The 17,722-nt window shown below is 34.3% G+C and overlaps 1 protein-coding gene across 1 annotated transcript; it reads right to left on the bottom strand.

Annotated features, from left to right (window-relative positions):
- Positions 1-198: 198 nt before the first annotated feature.
- On the bottom strand, positions 199-16,986 carry LOC132702838 (chymotrypsinogen B-like). The gene is made up of 5 exons (XM_060671696.1): positions 16,920-16,986; positions 13,756-13,972; positions 9,538-9,695; positions 5,093-5,314; positions 199-401 (listed from the first exon to the last, which is right to left on the bottom strand). Exons 1-5 carry the CDS (start codon positions 16,984-16,986, stop codon positions 199-201), a joined length of 867 nt encoding a protein of 288 aa, XP_060527679.1.
- Between the last annotated feature and the right edge of the window lie 736 nt (positions 16,987-17,722).

Here is a 17,722-nt window from a genome sequence, read left to right as displayed (position 1 = left end):
CAATGGACCCTGAGTTTTAGACTGCACTCTGAACAAGTCAAGTCAAGTCAAGTCAACAGCACGTTTGACGAAACGTCTGCAAGACGGAGTCAATATCCGATGCAGGAAAAATCCAGAAGTTACATACGTACGACAGACTGTGATAGTTTCTTTGAAAAAAAAAACACTTTTGTTGATTAGATTAAATTCGTTTCTTTATTACTTTTTATTGACATGATCCAGTATCCATTCTAAAGTAAAAACGACGTTTATGAAGAGGCCAACCGTTTCTTCGCACGTCCTATTTGCGCTTCCAGCAGATGTGACCCCCAATATAAAATACCTGGGGGGGCCTTTGTCTAACTTCTGTAATTGCACCGCTGCCGATCCGGAATCTCCGTAACAAACGAATGTTTTATTCCCTGAAAAAAGGGCGTATTAATGGAAATTGACATCCATATATTGCAGCTGCAGAAAAACTAGAATATCGCTTTTGTGAGACAAATTTTATTTAGATTGAGACTGTTGATAACTTAATAGTTGTGACAGATAAATGTACAAAAGATTCTTTGTATTATTTTTTTGTATTTCGCAATTCTTGTACATCCTTGGGGTTTTTTAAAGATAAATGGTTTGTTAATGGGTAGCATGTGTAATTTTGCAATCGACTATTGTTCTCTGACTGCTCTTTACGGCGACAATTCTGTTGTATGTATTGTGAAAGATTATTTTGTATGTAAGTAACTCTATTGACCTATGACCCCTTCGTTTTATAAATAAATAATAACTCATAGATTTACAAATCGTCTGGTTTCATCCTTGTTGATGTGTCCTCAAGCTCCTGTTAACTTCTTCAGAGCTTCACTGAGATACTTCTGCAGACTACTGTAATACGACGCTGGCCCGCATTCTGCTCTGTAAATGTTTGAGAGGAGCGGAGCTAAAGGAGAGACAGGAACATTGTATCGGATGAAAGGTGGAAGACCTTAAACGCTGTTAAGATTATCGAATAAGATTTTATGTCCGGTTTCATGATAATGTTCGGCAACTGCTGATGAGTTTATTTGTCGTAGTCTTAAGGCGGTTTCATGTCCTTTGAGACTAGTTGATATTTTTTGTCCTGTCTCTCCAATATTGACTTTGATTGATCAAAGATGTTGGGAGATTGATCTGGTTTAAACGTTATATTTCCTAAGAACCTTTAATATGTGGGCCGTGATGTTTTGAATGTAAGGTATTACAACAGTATGGGGTGGTTGTCGGGCGAATTATCCTTGGAAGGTTGTGGTGGAACGCTAAATACGAGGCGGGTTCAAAAAATAAGGTGACCTTTGTAATTGGACGAGCTATGTACATACGATCTTCGATATGCTTTTTGTTTTGTTGGTACACATCTGGAACATATCTTTTAATTATTTTTGTGAGACAGAAGCATTAGACATGTTTTGTGTGCTCGGAGATTTTCTGGTGTCGAAGAAAATGTAAACAGAAAGGTCCAAAATTAGGTTTGATTTTCAATTAATAAGAATATCTAAGAATTGGAGATTGTTATTTGCTTCTAATTCAAATTGCTAAGAAAGTTTAGGAGGGGCGCTTCAATCTTTGAGTCCAAATAACAGTATCATCAGGGTAGCGTTTCCATAATTTTGGTTTTTGATGGATGGTGTCGAGGGCTTTTTTCTCAAAGGCTTGTAATAAATATATTCGCAATGATTGGTAATAATAAAAAACCAATACCTGTTCCCGATGTTTGTTCATAAATTTGACTGTAAAAAAAATATGTGTTCCAGACAAATATTGTTTAATCAACATGAGAAGGTTTGGTTATGAATTCTTGGATTTTAATATATATGAAATAATGTTGAAAGTTTCAAGAATACGGACTTTAGTAAAGAACCATTCGACCTCAAAACTGAACAGACTATTGTTTGGATCTAATGAAATGACTTTTGGATAGTTCAGGTAAATGAAAGAAAATTAATTACTAAACTGTTAGTTTTCTTGGAAAAGGGTTATAATAAGAAGCTAATTATTTTTCTAGAAAACGTGTTATAAAACCAGCGTTGCTGACAATAGATCGAAGGGGTAATCCTGGTTTATAAATCTTAGGAAGTCCTTAGAGACGAGGAATTTTAGAGTCACGAGGGGTGACCGGTTTTTTTCCAGATTCTGAGTTAAGGTTTCAGTCCATAGAATCTTTTCAAATTGATTATACTATTCGTCTGTAAGAATATATTGAATTTTTTCATGATAGTCAGTTGTGTTCATGAACACCAAATCGAATTTCATTAGTTGTTGATTTCCTCTTAGTTGGAACCTTTTGCGAAAACTAATTCTTCTGTCTCTGACTATTGGTGCGATGATATATTCACCACAGAAAAGTTTGATGGTTTTCCTTATATTGACGTTAGTTTTTCGAAATTTTTCATGTTGCTCTGGGTATAAGATAAACGAAGATTTTCAACTTTGTCAGGGTATCGAACTCGGATGGGGAGAGGATAAAAGATGTTGATATAAAAGAATCTTATTGATTTGGTCTATTTCTTTACGGGTATGATGAATCCTGTATTGAAGTAAAGCAAAGCTAGATTTACGGTGAATTTAATAAGCAGACGAGGTTTTGACATGGGAAATTGGGGATAACGGAGTAATTTCACTAGTTTAATCAAATATAACGTTAAAACCAAATTTACTGCTTGTCCAAATATCTCTCAACTTTTTTGATCCGTCAAAGACAAAATTCGGCAAACAATACGGAGATTTCTATGGACTGTTGAATTTTTTTCTGGTAGAAAATAAACTCGTTATTTATAGGAGCAACGTCAATACTGGTCTTCGAGAGGCTGACTTTTTCTAGCTCTAGAATATGGGATAAGAGGACTTGATGATATAAATAAAGGTGTAGAAATGGGCAAGAAATTTAAGGCTTCAGCATACGCAGACGATTTGCTTTAGAAGAGAGCAATAGAAGAGAGAAGAAAGAAAATAAATCTGAATGTAAATAAAGAGTAAACTGAATACATGAAATTAGGTCGAAAAGAGACACACAAGGACACAAACCTAACAACAGATAATGGGTCATTCGAAAGAGTAAATGAATTCAAGTACACGCTATATTCATGGCGGAAACAATGTCGTTGCTGGCCTGAGCAATTTACTTACTTGCAAAGACCAAGAAAAGTAAAACTGAACATTATAAAATTCAATGTGATTCAATGGTCCTGCTTCGGTGCGAGGCAGGGACCATCACTCTTCGAATAAATTTCTAATCAAAATATGAAGAACTAGTAACAACTCAGTGGAGGAAACGCACGTGTGATGAAATAAGGGAAATGACTAAGTAGCTGCACAGGTCCCGATTTGATATTCGGTTTCATGACTATGTTCTACAACTGTCGATGAATTAATTTATTGTAATCATCAGGCTCGTTTATGTTCTTTTGCCTTTAATTGATCGAAGACGTTAAGAGGTATTTGACAAGTGGTAAATCTGATTTTATCTTAACGAAAAACGCAATCTTAAGTCTACTATTGAAGCTTCTATGTTAGAATCCATCCCCTCTTTCATGGTTCGAAATTCGTCATTTCTACGGAGTCCCGAAGATTTACAAACCGGGTTGGCCTATTTAACACAATAATAAATATGAACAACCAGTGCTTTTCTATAATGGATGATGGTAACATATTCACAATCTCTAATTGATTCTCTTTATTACTAGTATTATTTTAGATTTCATTCCTTGTTAGTTCAAATCAAACTATCGAGTGTTTAGGTTACGTTTCCACCTTCATATTCGAAAAAGCCACCGCGAATGTGCATTTCAACTCCCTTCACTCAATCTAGACCGTTACCTCAATGCATTGTCACATCACTATCAGACCCAAAAATCATCAGTTATCATCTCTCTTGTTTACAGATCCGTAAAACTATCTCAATCCGAATGACTAGAGCCAGAATTAAAACATCTTATATATATTTAATCCCATTGAACATGTTTGGCACCAACTGAAATCTGCCATTCGTCGTAACAATGTCCTCAACATATAGAAACCGAAGTTTTTAACAACAAAATTGACAAAAGGCAAGTTTTAATTGAATCTTTTAAAATTCGGAAATTGCGACTGGAATATCTAGAAAAAATTAGGATTTACAGAGAACAACAAAGGCAAATTATTTACTTGGATGAAACCTGGTTCGACACTTATGATACCCCGGAAAAGGGTTGGGTTGATTCAACTGATAAGTGCAAAACAAACGCGCCATCAAAAAGAGGTAAAAGAATAACTATTTTGCATGTTGCCTCTAAAGATGATTGGATTCCAAATGGACTTTCTCTGTCTGCGAAAAATATTAAAGATTCTTCTCTGGATTACTATGAAGACACAACCGCTGATTTATTTGAAAGTTGGTTTGAAAACAATGTAGTTCCAAACATTCCTCCTAATAGCGTCATTGTAATGGATAATGCAAGTTATCACAGTAGACAGTTGATTAGAAGCCCTTCCTCATGTGACACAAAAGCAACAATCTAGAGCATACAGTTTTAAGGCGTCGTAACAATATTGTTCCTCGTGTTAATTCCAATGTCCTTAGAAAAGCAGAACAATCGTATATCCATATTGCAAATAATATAGAACAAATAACAATTAGAACAGGCAATGATAGCGATAGTGGTAATGATATATTATGTGAATAATTTGAAGTAATTTAAGTAGCTAATAAAAATAATTTGTAATTTTATTTTAGATTTAAACATAAATACATATATAAATCAATAAATAGTATTTAGTATCTTTCCTAACAAAACATATTTCATTCTTACAGCTTGCCCGGGTCTTTCCTTAATTAGTATCAGTTAGTCACTTTTTTATATCTATGAACAGACTTGGAATTATACTCATACACTGTTTGAACACTAAAGAATAGTATGTAAATAATGTCAGTGAGAATATATCGATAAACAAAATAATCAAGCAACAACAATCTAGGGGTCTTTGGCTATTGTAAAATTTGCTTACTTTTCCGCCATACTTTACTTTAATAAGCAAAATGTTTTCTGTTTCCAAGATCCTAATGGCAAGAGCCGAATTCCCGTATTTTCAACAAACGTACCTCCGGCGCATATTTGTAATTTATCTGGGCCGCAGCAACCTGGGCAATCATCAGTTGTAACAACAGCAAGTTCCGCAAACATAAGTTCTGGTACGTAAGTATTTAATCTATTATTTATGGAACCCCATCCGGCTACCGTCACAAAATGCTCGCCTGCCGATATATACTTTTCCGGATGGTCCACGATATCTCCACGAGGCAAGCAGACGGGACGGACGTTATCTGTAATTAAAAAAGTGAATCTACACACTGTCAAATTCCTAACATATCCCTATAAAAGCGACCTAATTTTTGCTAATCAATCACAGTGCTGTTGAGCATCTACACCGCGAGCCAAATAAAACGATGCACTATACAATCTGGAAATCAATAGGAGATACGAAAAAATTTCGTATAAAAGTTTCTTGGACTCTCCTGACGATTTAACATATTATAATATTATTGATATAGGGTGCCCCAAAACTGTCCCCTCCGACATCAACTTTGATATTTTAAACCACCCTGAATATATCCATATTTTTGGAATCCTTGAATAAAATAAAGGTCACTTTTTTAAGAAATGCCTATTCGAATTTTGCATAGTTGAGATTCTTTTTTTTCATATTTTGATTGCCCCATATAAAATTGTGTTATGACGCTACTGATTCAGGTATTAAAATTTAACCATAGACTAAGGAGAAGATGCGCACAGACGCGCCTCAGCTTATACAGGCTGTCCCAAATAGGTGGGGCCGTTTTGTCGAATTTAATTAACAAAAAATCTCATAATATTTTTATTCAGATATCCATTCTAGGTTAAAAAACAAGGTAAGTTTGTAATTTATCTTAAATTTATTTTTTTAAAATTCCTCATGCGTTGGTTTTTGCTGAGTCGAAATTGCCAATCATCCTGTTGGCTTCTTTAGAGCTTGACTTTGCTTACTTTTTGAGATATTCGAGGTTTAAGATAACATCCGTTTAAATTCTTGTTAATTTTAAAGCTGCCCACATTAGGTCACATGTTGGCAATACTAGGTATTTTTTAAATAGCAAAGACCCGATACTACTTCTTTTACATATGTGGTACTCCAGGTATACGAATAAAACCTATTGCTAACAATACAGGGTGTCCATTAATACTTGGAGATTTTGGGAAAAAACGATTTTCACACTTTAGCAGATTTAACTAAACTTTAGAATTCATATTTAAGGAAACATTTAATGGCAAATTATCTAGCTTGATTCAAAATATCAAAATAAATAAGAACTAAAAGTTCAGATTTTCACAAATGTCAATATATATTTGATAAAGACACGTTGTTGTCGAAACAATTGTCATGTCAAAATATATAATTTCGTGAAAATCTGAACTTTTAGTTCTTATTTATTTTGATAAATGGATTATCATCAAGTAAAAGCCACCTCAGATCAATTATTGAAAATACCTAAAACACAAATAAATAATCAAAGTTTATAGGTTAACCAAAAAACTGTCTTATTTAAAATACAAATAAAATATATACTAACAAAAAACTTCACAACTATGAACTTTTTAAATAGAAATATGAAAAACAACTACTACAGAAATCTAGAAGTTTGTTTATACCTTAATGCTTAAAAAAATTGTGATGTCATAGCCAACTACGTTTTTAAACATTGTGATATTGAGAGGAACATTTTTAACTATACTTTATGGACCCAATTCACTAACACATTTTAGTTGACTTTTTTTTATAAATTTATTTATTCAAATTTGTTACCTTGGTTAGTTAGCCAATAAACTTTAATTATTTGTTTTTGTTATTAGGTATTTTCAATGAAGCTAGATAATTCAATTATTAAATATTTCTTTGAAAATGAATTCTGAAGTTTTATTAAATCTGTACTATTAGCAATAAGTTTTATTCGTATATCTGGAGTATTGTATCTTTAAAAGAAGTAAGATCATGTGTTTGCCATTTAAAAAATACCTAATATTGCCAACAAGTGACCTAATGTGGGCAGCTTGAAATTCAACAAGATTTTATACGGGTGTTATCTTAAATGTCAATATCTCAAAAAGTAAGCAAAATTTAAATATAATATAAATTACCAACTAAACTTATTTTTTATCCTAGAATTGATAGGGCAAGGGTGTACAAATTGAAATAGTAGGGTCAAATGACATAGCAGTGTTTTCCGACTTATTGCGAACGTTTAGTCGCCGATTAACAGGTCAAGAGACGGATCGTTAACCTCAATTTATTTTTCGCCAGGAAAAGTTTTTTAAACAAAGCAGATTAGTGGCGTTTTGTTATCATTACAGTTCGCAAATTAGGTTGGTTTATTTAAATTGTTTTATTAATGTCTGCCCTTTTATAGACTTAAAATATTTAATTTGTTTACCCAAAAAAAATCTGTTTTATACATTGTGAAGTAGTCGGGTGAAATGATAATCTACAGGTGGCTAAAATGATATAGTAAGTCGTTTTGCCCGACCGAGAGGCAGTCATGGTCCTCAGCTTCGATGGAAAAAGCTATAGAAGCTGTTGCTAACAATGAAATGGGATGGCTCAGAGCATCAAAATCAGGAGAAAAACGGCTTGGGCGATTTAAATCAGTTTTTCCGGAGCATGAAGAACGGGAGTTAGTAGAACATCTAAAGTTAATGGAATCTAGATTTTTTGGGTTAAGAAGAAAGGAGGTTTTAGAGCTGGCTTATCAATTAGCTGTTAAAAATGGGTTTCAGCACAACTTTAATAATCAAAAGAAGAGCGCAGACAAAGACTGGTTACGAGGGTTTAGAAGAAGAAATCCTGACATTCCCTTACGTAAGCCAGAGGCAACATCCGCGGCAAGTGCACAAGCTTTTAATAAAACCCAAGTTGCCCAGTTCTTCGCTCTTCTAAAAGATATTATCAAGAAGGAAAACATAGAGCTTATGAGGATATATAATGTTGACGAATCGGCTCTTTTTACAGTTCAGCGTCCTCAAAAAGTGTTTGCAACATCTGGCGGGAAGCAAGTTAGTGCCATTACTAGTGGCGAAAAAGGATCGCATGTTACTTTAGTTTGCTGCATGTGCACTAAGGGCAGTTACATTCCTCCTGCCTTAAAATTCGCCCGTAAAAACATGCTGAATGCGCAGGTGTGGACAAAAAGACCAAAGTTTTTGTTTATGAAATTTGTACAGACGTTTAAGTTGCACCATTTTAAAAAACACTGTCATTTTACCCATTTGTGTTGTGTCATTTTACCCACCTGTGTGGGTAAAATGAACTTTTGCAGGTTTTGGTTCAGATTTAAGCATCATAAGTATCGTTATTTTTTTATTATTTTTTTCTGTAAATAAAGACGTATAGGATAAATGATCTTGCATTTCTTACCTTTATTGTTAAGAAAAATCATTTTTTGAATAAAAAAAAATCACTTTACAAAACCCTATGTCATTTTGTACACCCTTGCCCTATCTGGATAAAAATATAGCGCCTTAATTGAATTCGCTAACCAAAAACGGCACCACCTATATGGACACCCTGTCTAAGCTGACGCGCATCTGTCAAACTGATTGAGCAGTGCATCATCTCACAACACAGCAACACAATTTTATATGGAGCAATCCAAACTATCCTATCTATCCTAAACTATCAAGAATTCGAATAGGAATTTCCTATGAAAGTGACATTTATTTTAACCAAGAATTCCAAAAATATATACCGGGTGTTCCCTTTAAAATAACAAAGCTGATGTCGGAGGGGATACTTTTGGGACACCCTGTACCAACAAAATTATAATATTTTAAATCTTCAGGAGAGTCCAAGAAACTTTTGTACGAAATTTTTTCGTATCTCCTATGGGTTTCCAGATCGTGTGGTGGGTCGTTGTATTCGGTACACGATGCACCTGGTATAAGTGTCTTTCGCGTCTAGCTAAACTTTAAAATTACAACAACCTTTGATAAATATAAAAACTTCTACCAGAAGTAGCGATTTCTAATAATATATTTTTCAAAGATCTCGCGCATCCTGTATAATAGTAGATAGAATATAATATGAAAATTGTAGCTCCCGACACAGGTTGCGACACTATTTAAACCAAATTATTCCATCTTTTACAGTTTTTCATTTACAGCTAATATTTTATGCACAAGAACGACGATTTTCATGGCCTTTTGCAGATTATTCATACACCTTCCCAGTAATTAATTTTTCCAACGACGTCAAGGGTTTGCGAGCAAATAATTCTTTTCGAAAAGCACTTTAAACTTTAAACAGTAATTAATATTAATAACTAATGAACATTATTAAAACGCATGTTACTAATTATATGCGAAATGTTGCACAGTTAATTTAAATATTTTTATTAGGAACGGTGCATCTGATAAGCAAATACAAGGGCTCATTTTTATGGTGATTGTCATAACCAAATATGTGTCAGTAGCCCATAAAAGTTGTCTAAGAAAAACAGATGGGTTAAGCTTGACTTACCGTTATACTCAGCCGGTTTTGAAAATTCAAGCAGAGCTAAGTCAACGTTAGGCATTAGGTAGGTTTTATTAATGGATAAGACTTGCGCGTCGGACACGCAGCCCTTTTCGCCACAATATGGATACTTATTGAAGATAGTTCCCACCGTCGCGGTTATGCTACAAGGAAATTCAACAAGCATAAGGTTGGAGTACGTTGATTGTAAAAATTGTGATTTTCTAGCAATAAATAAACACTTGGCGTCGGTTAACTGGGTGCTTTTGAGACTACGACGATGATTTGGTATTAGATAACTTACCAAGTATTTTAGCTTTTTGTTTCTACTAAAGAATGAACGCGTCTTGTTGTTCAGAAAAAAAAAGTACAAACAGATCCTAGTATAGTAGGCCTACGAAACGTTCTTTTAGATGAGCGATTTGTGCTACTTTTTTGGAAGGGAAGACAGCCAACGATCACAAAATTGCTTTTAGTGGAAGACTGTGAAAGATAAGGTAAGGTTAACATTTATTAGTTTCTCTGAATGACAAAGTATACAAAATATATGCACAAGTCCATTATGGGATCGTCAATATAGAAAACTTAGTGCCTGAAATTTAACATACAACATGCTAATAAAATAATTAAAAACCAATCATTTTATATTTTCACCTTAAAATTCTTCCCATGAATAGTAGTGTTTATTTAAGAAAAAAGCAAACACTTTTTCGAGGTTTTTATGAACATTATCAACAAATAGATATAGAGAGTAAACATATTGAATTTTTAAAAATATTCTCTACAACAATCTGAGCTGCTAATTCCGGAAATTGATGCCCTTTTTTGTGGAATAATTATTTTTCAAAATAAATTAGAACTAACCTTCAGATTTTCACAAAAAATATATATTCACATGCCAATTGTTTCGACAACACCGTAATATTTTCAAACTACCTGCTACTATATATACCGTCTGTCCAACAAAGACAGACAATTGGATTCTTTTTTAAATTACATTAACTCATTACATAATCGTTTAAAATTCACTATCGAGATTGAACAGGATAACTCTATTAATTTTTTTGACTTAACTGTTACAAAAACGCAAAAGCAATTAGATTTTTCCATTTACCATCAACTTTTACGCACGGACAGAGTCATACATAACAGCTCAAATCACCACACAAAATGGCTGCATTTCACTCTTTTATACACTTCTTAATACGCAACTCTCAACAGAAAATTACAACAAAAAACTTAATATCACTAAACAAATTGCACTGAACAAGGGCTACAATCCGTCCATTATCGATAAAATTATAAATAAAAAACAAATGCTGACAACACTAAACTATTTATCCGAAACCTAATACAGAACACGAACAATTACATACAGAGGAGAACCCAGTGAAAAAGTTTCAAAACATTTGTCAAAATGTGGTTTAAAAATAGCTTTCAGAACTAAAAACACAATAGGAAAATTTTTACAAAACAATAAAACGAAGTGTCCAAAATCGCAAAAATCAGGTGTCTACAGGTTGAAATGTGGATCATGTCCTAAAATTTATATTGGACAAACAGATAGATCCTTCACGAAAGGCATTAACGAACATAAAAGAGCGTTTGAAAACAATAGTCTATATTCTAATTATGCTGCACACTTAAACACAGAAAAACACATTTTTGGTGACGACTTTGATATTTTACATACAGCCACAAAAAGTATAAAATTAAACATTAACAAAATGAAACATATGCTTAACGAACAGTTACATTTAAATACCTCTCCATTATTAAACTTAAATTCTCACAACAACATTGATTAAGGTTTTACTGTCATTTTTCGGTATATATAGTAGCAGGTGGTTTGTAAATATTACATTTCATAAAGACACGGTGTTTTCGAAACAATTGTCTTGTGAATATATATAACTTCGTGAAAATCTAAACTTTTACTTCTTATTTATTTTGTTAAATGGATTTTCTTCAAGTAAAAACCACCTCAGTTCAATTATTATTGTTCCAGAATCTATTGAGCTACTCCAAAACACTAACAGATAGTGGTAGATTGTATAAGACCAAAATATATTTTTTAATAGAAACCAATGTGATCAATAAATAAATACATTTTGTTGCACAAACGTTTTTAAGGATTTTTTTACCAATTTTGAATACGATGCAGGGAATTCAGCACTGTTAATTAATTATTGTTACGCCAAACTTTAAACTAACATTTTTTTTTTCAAAATCATTTAAATCAGTACCGTCAATATCAGAGTGCCATTCCCTTCGATGTAATATAGATATAATTTTTCCTTGGTGTTTTCTAAATTAAATTTCAATATTTGCTTTCGAATTTCATTTAAGGAGAGTAAGTAAAGCCAATGATCTAGGAACTCTGCGGTATGCCAAGGTCATTTTAATAACCCTATAGAAGCTTAGATTTTGTTTCCAGGTCTAGTGCTGATTTACTATTTACGAATCTTCTGGATTCCTCCTGTTGTTGATAAATCGAAATCGTGAATCATCTTCTCGGGTCCGGACGAAACATCAGCACGTTAGATTTGGCAACAACCTGAGGAATCCGGAAACTTTGTGAATAATATGTGGAAGTTTCTGGGAAAAATTAGTGCTGATTAATCTGCGAATGTATATCAAAATATGTAAGACAGTTTTAGTCTACTTTTTATAAAGCGACTGTGAATAATATTGAAAAAATTGCAAAAGTAAGTTGACATATTTTCCAGTCTAATTTTCAGATTTAGAGCAGAAAATTATACGGCTTGCCTAAATTTCATGAGTAGCGTTAAGACTGTCTAAAATTGATTTTTTCGCTTCTTTTATGTTAAATACATCTGTAGTTAATTTCGAACACTATTATATTGTATTAAATATTGTAAATAAAATAAAAGTAGAAATAAACAAGAATGAGAGGTTTTAAGTGGATATCTGCGGGTGTAATGCCGTTTTAGTTAAAATATTTCTCGGAAGAGCCTACTTTGACCGCAATCTGATCAAAATAAATAAGAAAAAGTACTGCTTAATCCAGAATAGGAGGTTTCAAGTTGATAACTGCAGGTTTGATGCTTCTCTTCCTGTGTCAAATGGAAGTTTTTCATTCTTGATTTCGATCAGATTCAGGTGAAGATTGCAACGCTGCAACTATCAGTGAAAAACCTCACTTTCTGTGTCAAATAGTTCAGTTTTCTTGCCCATTTCGGTCAAATTCCAGTCAAAATCGGCTTCTTCGTCAATCGTTGTACCGAAAACACCGGATATCAAATTCAATTATCGATCAAATAAATGAGTGTACTTCTTGATTTCAATCAAATTTTCCTCAAAATCTGCTTCACCGCCACTTAATGTACCGAAATCTACATCAAACTGTATTTCGGGGTCAAAAAGTACCTTTTTTCTTAATTCAATCAAATTCTTTTCTTTGGTCAAATAGTGGCCATTCTTTGATTACTTCGATAAGATGGCTGTCAAAATCGGCTTTTTTGCCACTTATTGTAACCAAATCTACATGAAACCTGCAGATTACAAATTAAAACTTGTATTTCGGGGTCAAACAGTACCTTTTTTTTATTTAAATCAAATTCTTTTCTGGGCCTTTTTGTAAAAATCGATCTTTTCGCCACTTATTGTACCTAAATCTGCATGACAACTGAAAACCTTTCTTTCTGGATCAAACAGTACCTTTTTCTTCTTAATTCAATCAAATTCTTTTCTCAGTCAAATAGTTGAATTTCTTTGATGACTTCGATAAGGTCGCTGTCGAAATCGGCTTAGACAAGACTGAAAAAAATTGCATAAGTAAGTTGTCATACATTCCAGTCTAAGATATCCATTAAAATTTAACGTTTATTGGAAAGATTTTTGAATGAATTTGATTAATTAGGTATCTTTTAAAATTTCATGAACAGCGTTAATTCTGTCTAAAATTGATTTGTCTAAATTTTATTTATGTTAAATATATCTGTAGTTAATTTCGAACACTATTATATTATATTAAATATTGTAAATAAAATAGAAGTAGAAATAAATGATAATTAAATGTTTTTTTAGGTAACATGTCAATATATTTTATACAATGAACAGTTTGCTTAAGCGATAAATTATCAGAACATGAAATTATAATAACAATTACATTAGCTTTTGGAGAGTATGTTTGTAAGGTTTAAGAGTTAAAGGTAAAAAGTAATTTTGTATTACGTCTTATTTATTGCAGTTAGTACTTACTTATCAAGCGTGACATTGGTGCAGTGAGCGGCAGTTATAGCGTAATATTGGTTTAATAAGCCTCCACCGCAATATACGTCTTCAAATTCTATTAAAACCATCCATGGAAATTGTCCGAGTTTCGCCTCCTCGCCTCCGATGATTCTATCTATTGGAGGGGCCATTCCGCATTCCTCAGTGGGTAAATATTTCCAATTCTCGTGCATATCAAGATCTGCTGAAATAGTCGCTTTAATCTATATAGCCCCTGCGCGAATTAGAAAAGTCCGTCTTAAAATGACAGAAGAAAATATTTTAGATTGCATAGTATAAATTCTAAAAAGGTACTTTTCGTATGACACTGACCATCCAATAAATTCGATAACCTTTTTTGACAAAACAGGTCAATAAAAACATTTAAGCAAATGTGCAGAAAAGATCTATTTGGAACTCAATAATCAACTACAGAGGCATTTTCCATTCTTTCATTTCACTCATTCTCCTCCCTTTCCGCCTGTCACTATTAGATAATATTAGACTTCAACAGTTTTTACTTCTTCCAGAAATTGTTTTTTTTTTGTTCGACATATATTAATTACAAATTATTGTAATTTGAACCTATTTTTGTTATAATAATGATTGTATTATTCTTGTTATTAATTTATTATTATTATTATTATATTGATTATTTTAAGTTTATTACCTTGAACTAGGTTTTATTATTTTAAGTAGTTTCGTAGGTAGAACAGAATTTGCGAAAGAATCTGATACACAGGCGTTTTTTATCGTACTTTCGGAACCATACATATGTTTTTATATTTTATGTTTGTGCCATAAATAATTAACGTTATTATTGTTATTATTATTATGTCACTTATTAGTTTAATTTACTTGAATACCACCACGGTAGTAAATCATGTCTTCAATATCAAACTCATTCGGATCCAGTTCAACAGATTCTGGAAACGGAAGAAATTATGACCTTCAAATTTATTGGTTATTGTATTTATAAATTAAAGTGAATGTTTTTGTCAAAATAAATAAGAACTAAAAGTTCAGGTTTTCACGAAATTATATATTTTGACATGACAATTGTGGCTGAGGTGGGCTATTGACAGCTTTGGCCCCTTCAAGTCGGCGGGCGGGGATGGAGTATTCCCGGCTCTGCCGCAAAGGGACCGAGGTCTCCTGACCAGCCCGCTGATGGATCTGTTCAGGGCCTCCATTGCGAGGGGATACGTGTCCGAGCTGTGGAGACACAGCAGGGTAGTGTTCATTCCCAAGGTAGGGAAGAGTGACTACACGGACCCGTTTGCCTCACCAGCTTTATATGAACACTCTGTAGAGACTGATGGACCGGTATCTGAGGGACTGAGTGGAGCTGGAGGCCCCTTTAGAGCCACCTCAGCATGCGTACCGAAGTGGCGGGTCTGTGGGCTCAGCTCTTCACCATCTGACTTCCAGGTTGGAGGAGGGTATGGGCTCGGGACGGCTGTCGGTGTGCGTGTTTGCTGACATCGATGGGGCCTTCAATAACACGGCCCTGTATTCGATCTACAGAGCGGTGGAGCGTACTGGAGTGGGGACGGCCATTGTAAGGTGGATCCGCTAAAAGACCGGAGGGTCGAGGCAAGACTGGGTGGGGAGCAGGTCTCCATCGGTTCATCACGGGGTTGTTCACAGAGTGGGGTCTTGTCCCCCTTTCTGTGGTGCCTAGTGGTGAACGAGATATGGCATATTCTGAGTGAAGACCACGGGGTCTATGCTCAGGCATATGCAGACGACCTTGTGATAATGACACAGGGGACGGACGTGAGGAGGATGCAGGGACTCCTGAACGGGGCATTGGTAAGATTCTCACAATGGTGCCTGGACAACAAGTTGGCTGTCAATCCGCGCAAGGTGGAGATGGTCATCTTCACCATAAAAAAGAAGATGCACAGTACTGCACTTTGTTTCAGGCGGAAATTTTCGCTTTATTGATAGCGACCAGAGAAGTGCTTCGGCTCAACCACGGAAGCAGGAGGGTCTTCTTCTGCTCGGATAGTAGGGCTGCACTTATGACGTTGAAGTTAGTGCGTACCCGCTCCTTGTTGATAAAGGAGTGTAAAGGGGTACTGAGGAGAGTGGTTGATGAGAGGAAGGTCACGTTGGTCTGGGTGCCGAGTCACACCGGTGTCCGGGGCAATGAGGCAGCGGACGCCTTAGCCAGAGAGGGCTCCTCGCATAGGCATATAGGGCCAGAGCCTCGCTTGAGGATCGCCCCGCGTGTGAGGCGGAGAGCCTGGGCTTTTAGTTCTTATTTATTTTGATAAATGAATTTTCATCAAGTAAAAACCACCTCAGTTCAATTAAATGATGTTAGTTTTTTTTTGTTTCAGAAATTACAATATGTGTTAGATTCTAGATATTTTTAGGTGATGCATTTAACCTTCAGATTCTACTCTGCTTGCTGTAATTTTGATATGAATTTAAGAATGTCACAATTGTGTTAATACTGTGTTTATGTTTAATCCTTGGAGGTTTACAGCAATATTAAAGTATTCGACAAAACTGCAAATATAAAGTTCTTGTTCAATTTGTCTTCAACTCATTTAATTAGATATGGCAATTATTGCTTAATTATTGATATGGTCACTAGAATTTTTCTTCTAAGCGGTCTTTCCTTGACAAATTCGTACCTAAACATTCAAATCGTAAAATATTACTTCGATTGATAAAGTCTATCAGTAATTCAGTTTATATTAAGAAAAGTCATCCCAAAGAAGAAAATTGACGGAGGATTGACCATTGATAGTCGAAATATAAGGTGACTGCCAAGATATATCAAAGGCTGCAACTGCGTTTTCTCAGTTTGTGACGAGTTTCTTTCAAATACTATGAAACCACTAGAGAGTGATAGAGAGTTGAAATTAATCCACTAATATTATAGACTTATAAAACGCTATAGAATTTTCAGAGTGTAGAGTTTATTTGTAGAAACAAGTGTTATAATTCTCAACTTAAAACACTTTATTGAAATCTTAGTATTAAACTTAGAAGCCGCATAGATATAATACGGTTGTGCATTTAAAAAATAGTTACATTAAACTGCAGTTCTCTCTACTTATGTTTGAATAAAAGATTTCGTATAAACTATCGAAAATTTAAACAAAAAACACAAATTTTCATCTATTTTTTCTTACCCGCCGATTTCGTATGGAAAACCCATAGGAAACTCGTTAGTACAGCCAGGAAAACGTTCTTCCACATTTCGTTATTCAATGGTTAAATAATTGAAAATGATAAAAAATCATTGAATTGCAAAAAAAATTATGTTTAATTTATTATATTGTCGCGATAAGGATTGATTGATTTCAGCTTTATGGGGGGCTAGCGTTCTGGCTGTTCAACTGAATATACCGTGTAAAAATTATTAAAAACGTTGACTTGCAATGATACTTTAAACTGTTTACCGTTAAGGCACTAATTGTAAACTCTCCACATAGAGCTCCTATATAAAAGACTTTCCGCAAATCCACTAAATTTCATACACTAAACTGCACTGAACTGCACTTGACCATATTTTCTGTCTAAACACCGATATGTATACACCGAACACGCATTTTCCCGAAAAATTTAAGAGGACAATTTTTGATAAAATAAAACCGCTCCAGACTGAAAACTGTCGAATTGCTAAAGTATGAATTTATTTTGGTAATTAAACGCTGCAAGTTCTTATTGATTAGAAGCGAGTTTTTTGGGTGTTGGCTTCAGAAGTGCCTGTATTTTCATCATAGGCAAGGCCCTGCAACTATAGGATATTTACCTGTTCTATTTGCACTACCTCCCTGTCCTAACATTATAACCGCACAACTTCACTCGCTACCCTTGAAGAACCCTTGAAGGAAGTACACTCGCTTCCATGCGGAGTTTGGATAGTTCCTCGGGTTCAATGAATTGATCTCCTAATACTTTTAATCGGCTACCTACACCTATATAGTGGTGG

This window comes from Cylas formicarius, unplaced genomic scaffold, assembly GCF_029955315.1.
Source record: "Cylas formicarius isolate icCylForm1 unplaced genomic scaffold, icCylForm1.1 PGA_scaffold_10__41_contigs__length_53128322, whole genome shotgun sequence".
Classification (NCBI taxonomy): domain Eukaryota; kingdom Metazoa; phylum Arthropoda; class Insecta; order Coleoptera; family Brentidae; genus Cylas; species Cylas formicarius.
Note: the sequence above shows the minus strand (reverse complement) of the source record. Positions and strands in the feature narration are given on the sequence as shown.

Bases quoted from the DNA above. Each gene is read 5' to 3' on its own strand.
- LOC132702838 (XM_060671696.1), bottom strand. From the start codon at position 16,986: ATGTGGAAGAACGTTTTCCTGGCTGTACTAACGAGTTTCCTATGGGTT. The intron at 13,973-16,919 runs GTAAGAAAAAAT...CGACTATTTCAG, and splicing joins TTTCCATACGAAATCGGCGG to CAGATCTTGATATGCACGAG. The intron at 402-5,092 runs GTACGTTTGTTG...CCCTTTTTTCAG, and splicing joins ATTACAAATATGCGCCGGAG to GGAATAAAACATTCGTTTGT.